Source organism: Acyrthosiphon pisum, chromosome A1 (genome assembly GCF_005508785.2).
Source record: "Acyrthosiphon pisum isolate AL4f chromosome A1, pea_aphid_22Mar2018_4r6ur, whole genome shotgun sequence".
Classification (NCBI taxonomy): domain Eukaryota; kingdom Metazoa; phylum Arthropoda; class Insecta; order Hemiptera; family Aphididae; genus Acyrthosiphon; species Acyrthosiphon pisum.
The window spans coordinates 133611052-133617485 of NC_042494.1; the positions used below are offsets into that span (position 1 = coordinate 133611052).

The following is a 6434-nucleotide window of genomic DNA, read 5'->3' on the forward strand; positions in this document are numbered from 1 at the left end:
TCGAGAACGGTTGGTCCGATTTGGCTCAAATTTTTTTTAAGATGTTCAGGAGTCTGTTCAACTGTCAGGAGAAGATTTTTACAAAATAAAATTTTGGGAAAATCCACCGGAAAGGTAGGAAATCTCAAATCTGTATGTCAAAAATACAACAGTGGCGCAACAGTGCATTATATTATATTGGTTGCTATTGGTTAATCGGGCATGTTTGTTGATTTCATGTAATATAAAAATAACTCGCAGAATGTGTTGCTAAGCGCAATAATTCTACTGTACGCGTGTTGTGACTGAACTCCTCCTAAATGGTTAGACCGATTTGAATGAATTTTTTTGTATGCGTTTGCGTTTATTCATCTGATTTTAGTACGGTTAAGTTAGGTTAGGATTTTGTATTAATTGATTATATTAATCCACCATAGGTAAAATACGACAAACTTGGTATAACTTTGATACTTTAGAGTTAAATCATAACTAACGTATAGGTACATACAGCACGGTGTCAGCGATCTACCGCAGGTAGATTGCCTACCTGATAATGTACTGCTGTGAATCAGAATTTTTATTCCGGGCAACGGAAAAGTTAAGATTAATTTTGAAACCATACACCGAATATTAAATAAAGTTTGAGTCACATATAGTTGGTACACTTAGGTAATGGGCAACGAAGTGCACGGGTTCAGCTAGTATAATATATATTATTAGATAATCACTAAAATGTTCAAATCACCCTAGTCCTTATATTATTTCCAAGCCTTAATTAAGATAAATTAGGGACTTGGGCAAATTAATAATATATCAATTTTCCATATACTATAGAAAACCTATACTTCCCGCCAAGGGCCTGGGTCCATGCCCTCCCTGGCCCCCCTTAAAATCTGGGCCATCAGCTGGTCATCCGGGCTTGTATATTCCAAATTCTTTATCATGGGCTTATTATCCTTAGTACACATTATAATTAAATTAGATACTCAATAATTATTTGTTCGAGTTTTCATTCTAATACGTCTAAATAATTTACAGTAAAAAAGGGGGAATCATCATTTGAAAAACAGAAGTTTGTAGGACACGGAGTCTGAGACCTGTGTGTATGCACTACACAAGTACACAACTACACAAGTACACAATTACACAAGTACCTATACTACTTTTTGTTATAAAAACCCTCAAGAATTTTAAAATATGATCTTAGTAGTTAGAACATAACCTATATATTTTAAAAGCCCAAAAGTCAAATAAGCGATTGAAATAATAAACTGTTTGAATAACTGCATTAAGTATAAAAGAAAAAAGTGGATGAGCTGGCATACCTAGTGAATCACGCTGTAAGGCAGTATAATGTGCAGTAATTCACTTTTATTCTACGTAAGTATTACAACTCATATTTTGTCACCTACCTATATATATTATTATTTAGTACTTTTGTATTTTGTAAGCAATTATACAATAATAGCCTATGTCGTACACTATACATGTATTCTTTGGATTTACTATAGGTACATAATTTTAATTTTCACCGGTTCAGCCGTTTTTATTAGGTATCTACCTGCTATTTTGAGAGCGGTACGAGTTTATTTATAACATGTATTATATTCTATAAATTATAAACTAGTAAAGTATTAATTATAAATGTTTGATCGAATTGATTGCCTCAATTATTTTGTCATTAGACATTATCATATGAAATGAATATTATCAGCGTTTTCGATAGACGTGAATTATACGTGAACCTTTATGGTTACTTTTATCATTTTATAGGTCCTCAAATGGAAAATCCCGAATTGTATGAAAAATTGTTGTCCTTGGTATTTGTTTGTTCTGTAGGTATTATTATTACGTTATAGTAGCAGACACTGCTATTATAGTGCCTATACTAGACAGTTGCACACTGCACAGTAACAGTAGTGCAGTTACCATAGTCATGACGCTGGTCAATAGTTCGCAAACCTTTTTACACATGGTTTCTACAATATTATTATGAATTAATTATGATTTATCATGTCCTCTGAATATTAATATATTAACAAATAATAAGTATTAATCACATTTTATATTCCATAGTATATAATTTAAACACATATTATATCGCCGAACTTTTATTTTATTTTCTTCAGAGATGAATCATATTAACAGTGCAAAAGTAAGTTTACCTATTTACTAAATTAGCTATTAACTTCTGTGTAAAAAACCCTATCCAAAGCTCAAGTTTTCTATATTATAATATAATATGTATATTATTATTATATAATTATATACTTATTATAGTGCCAAACTCAAAATATATATTACAGATAATGTACAGATAATTACCTAGATGAATAATGTTCATCTTGTTAGCTATGGTTTTAATCGGGGAGTGCCCCAATTGCCATCCTCAAAACCTCCACTGATGTATAGTTGTATAAGTTTACACTATACCGTAGACATGTTTAAAACTTTTAACGCTTTATCAGTAAAATGTTTTGTTATTCCTTTGAAAACTTAGTAGGTGTACTATATAGTATATATATAATATTTTCTGATTACCTTCTTAAAGATTTCGCTCTATTTAATTATTTTGATTTGATTTATAAACAAGAGAAAGTTTAATTCTATTTTAATTTTTAGTAGGTAAATAAAATTATAATCAATATGAAACAACAATGTACATGCACTATTTACCTACCTTTGAATAAGTTATTTAATTATATATTTTTAATACTGATAATATTTTAGGTAAACATGGTGCCCATATTCAAGTATGAATGTTTTGAAGATCCATTACCAAATCCAAACAGCAAGAAGATTAAGTATAAAAGCTTTAAACTTTCACAAAATCGCTTTAATGAGAAAAAATTGCCTGTATTTGATTCAATGTTTCAAATTAGTTACAACAAAAACATTTGCACAACAAGTACTGTACAAAATTTTATGTCATTATATAATAAAGTAAATAAATTACAAAAAGATTACACACCCTTGCACTTAGCTATCGAAATGGGTAATTTTCACTTGATTCAATTTTTATTAAGACTTCCCACGATCAATGTCAATACTTTTACGGGTACCGGTTTCACAGGACTTCATATGGCTATTAAGTCTGAAAATTTAACTATTGTCAAATATTTATGCGAGTATTCGGATATTGATTTAGAAGCAACATCAAATAGTGTTGGTACACCACTGATTTATGCTACGTTAATTTCAACTCCAATAATTTTGAAAACATTAATTGATTATGGCGCTGATGTAAATAAGACATTTACAGCAGACTGTTTGAATTCTTTGATGTTAGCTATTCATAATCATAAAAACGAACACAGTTGGATATTGGCTGAAAGTGGTATTTGCCCTTTACACACAGATGTAAAAAAATGGAATGCCTTACATTATGCTGCTATATTTAAAGCTTCTACTGAATTACTGCAAAAATTAATAGAAATAGGTTGTGACCAAAATGGTATTACTCGAGAGGGCATGACACCTTTACACCATGCAGTTATTTCTGGAAGTATTGATTCTGTTCAAATACTTGTGATGAAAGCAGACATTCATATAACAGATGAAAATGGACTTACTGCTTTACATTATGCTGCATATCAAGGACATTGGGAAATTGTAAAAATATTGTTAGCTGCTGGTTCTAGACCAAATAAGAAAACAAATAGCAAAGTAACACCTTTACATTTTGCAGCCAAACACGATCGGTTTTTAGTGGTAGAGGAACTATTAAAGTGCTATGTTGATGTTAATGCTGTTACTATGCAATGCAATACACCATTGCATTATGCGGCTTGTAATGGAAATGAAAAAATGGTTGAAGTTTTATTGAAACACGGAGCCGATCCAAATATTCCAAACAAAGACAATGATTTGCCTATACACCTTGCTTGTTTACGTGGTGCTATTGATGCTGTAAAGTTATTATGTTTGAATACATCAAATATGGATTGTCGAAACAAAAACAATATGTCACCATTACACAATGCTGTATTAAGTACTAATGAAAAGTTAATAAAGTTTTTATTGAATAAATATAAATTTAGTATTGATACTGATTTGTTTAGTGTGGCTTTACGTTCCGGAAACATACACATAATTAAAATTATAATTGATAAAACTAATGAATCAATATTAAAGGATGAAGTATTTTGGTTTAAGATAATTGGTTTTACTGGATCTCTAGAAATAATTAAGTTATTTGTTAAACGTGTTCAACCACCTATTTCAGTTATATCAAGTCTAGTAGGATATGCCACACATTTAGGTCATTGTGACATTGCCCGATTCTTACTAGAATATGTTGGAACATGGGATGATCTTCTTGATGGAGAAGGAAATACAGCATTATACTACGCAATACATAAAAATGATACAGAATTAGTTCGCTTACTGATAGAAAAAGGTTCAAATGTGAATCACATAAATGATGCTGGTATTACATTATTACAATCTGCGTCAAAAAATGCTAATACGGAAATTGTGAAGTTGTTATTGAAGAATTGGACTACATGTTACAATTCGAATAACGAGACTATCTTATAATATATTACTATTTCCTTCACATATTATAACATATTGATTATTTGGACAAAAAAAGTAATATTTTATTTTAAAATTATATACCTTAAGTTATTTTATATTTAAACTATTTTTAGACTAGAAACAAACAACTTAATAAGTAATTCATTTTATTCATTTTATGAGATATTTTTTAAAGAACATTTAATAATACTATTTATTTGAAACTAACTAATGTTTATGTGATGAAATTTTTGTGTTTATTATTATATATATATATTTCTTTTTTACACTGGATTGTCTCATCATAGAGTATTGTTTCAATATTAATTATTTTTTATGAGCATTTTTTTTAACATTCAAATAATTGAAATTGTAAGAAAATTATTTTTTGATTTAAAATGTATTATTAATTATAGTAACTTATTGAAGTATCAATTATTAGTAACACAGAACATTGGTACATAATTTTAAAAAATGGCTGGCAATTTTGTTTTTTGTTTACTAAAATGTTGACTTACTGATTTATTTAATAATTTTTTCTTTGTTTTATATATACCTCTAAAATAATTTTTTCCAAGTATAAAATATTTCAATTAAATTATAAACTTTTGTATAGAAAGGATTATACATATAAGCTGTATTTTTTTTTCAGTATAATGTTTTATGCTATGTGCTTAAACTGATTAAAAATAAAAGAAGTATTCAATTGTATAGAGTATATTTTGCATTATGTTAATTCATTTCTGTAATTGATGTGTTATTTTTTTTGTCTATTATTATTTTTTCAGGTGGAAGAAGTGATCTTATAGTCTCATATAATAGTCCTATGTTTTAAATCTAAAATATTGGTGCTTTACAGGTTGATAATTTTACCACAAAATGATTGAAAAATTACTATAAAACCAGAAGGTTTACAAACTCCAGACACCAAAGGTGTTCTTCATGATCAGCTGTAGAATGAAAAAAAAAATGTACACAACTAAAATTAATAAGTGATTCCGTACTAAATTATGAATATTATCACATGCCAAATTCCAACAAATTTAATCGATTTAAGAATGTAGTGTTTAATTTTTGAAATATGTATTTTTTTTTATGCTCTGAACTTTATCAACATAATTTTTATATTATTCTAATTATTATTCAAAACTAATAATTTAATTATATGAATATTCATACTTTTTTTGAAAAATTATAATTTATTGAAAAAATTAACTGGGGTACTCTGCTATATAGTTGGCGTAATTGTGGGGGGAGAGACTTGGAGGAACTTAGCCTTTAAATGTATAGTTTAATTGAATTATTAAACCTTTCATTAATTATATTTTAATCTACATAATACAGTATACATTGTATGAAGAAATTATTTTATAAAGTTTAAACAACGATTCATCATTAATTACACATTTTGTGTTTTTCATAGTAAATAATATTGGATATAGCCCTATCAAACATAATAGGTTTAATAATAGTATTACTACAATATATTACTGCCCGGAACTTGATGCATTTTCATTTTTTTTTCTAATGCTTAGATACATTCGAGGTTCGTCTTTACAGAAATTTGATTCATGGAATATATAATTTAATGGTGGGTATAATTTTTATTTTTATATCATTAGGGAATTTATTACTTTACGGTCAATTTTTAGTATTTTTGGTGCATTTCCTTTTTTCTTTGTACTTTTAGATTCTGAGTGGAACAATGAATGTATTGATTTTACAATGATGTGTGTTTTTTTATTTTTTTTTTTATTTTTTTATTTTTTTTGTGTCTGTGTACACGATAAGTAGTCGAAATAATGCTACGATTTTCAACTTCAGTATCTTGTTCGATCAGAAAGTGAATATCGTTGGTGCATTGGGGAGGTCAAAATTTAAATTTCCCAGTAGTTTTCAAAAGCGCCGGGAAAAACAAAAGAAAAATTAAGGAAAAA

The 6434-nt window shown here is 28.1% G+C and overlaps 1 protein-coding gene across 1 annotated transcript; it reads left to right on the forward strand.

The window, feature by feature from the left end:
- Positions 1 to 1831: 1831 nt before the first annotated feature.
- LOC100571653 (putative ankyrin repeat protein RF_0381) lies at positions 1832 to 5215 on the forward strand. Its single transcript, XM_003246848.4, has 2 exons — positions 1832 to 2134; positions 2710 to 5215. The coding sequence occupies exons 1-2, from the start codon at positions 2111 to 2113 to the stop codon at positions 4516 to 4518; spliced, it is 1833 nt and encodes a 610-aa protein (XP_003246896.1). The 5' UTR covers positions 1832 to 2110; the 3' UTR covers positions 4519 to 5215.
- The last annotated feature ends 1219 nt before the right edge of the window (positions 5216 to 6434 follow it).

Excerpts from the sequence above, each read along its gene's own strand:
- LOC100571653 (XM_003246848.4), top strand. The coding sequence starts at position 2,111 with ATGAATCATATTAACAGTGCAAAA. Across the intron at positions 2,135-2,709 it reads ATCATATTAACAGTGCAAAA|GTAAACATGGTGCCCATATT; the intron begins GTAAGTTTACCT and ends ATAATATTTTAG.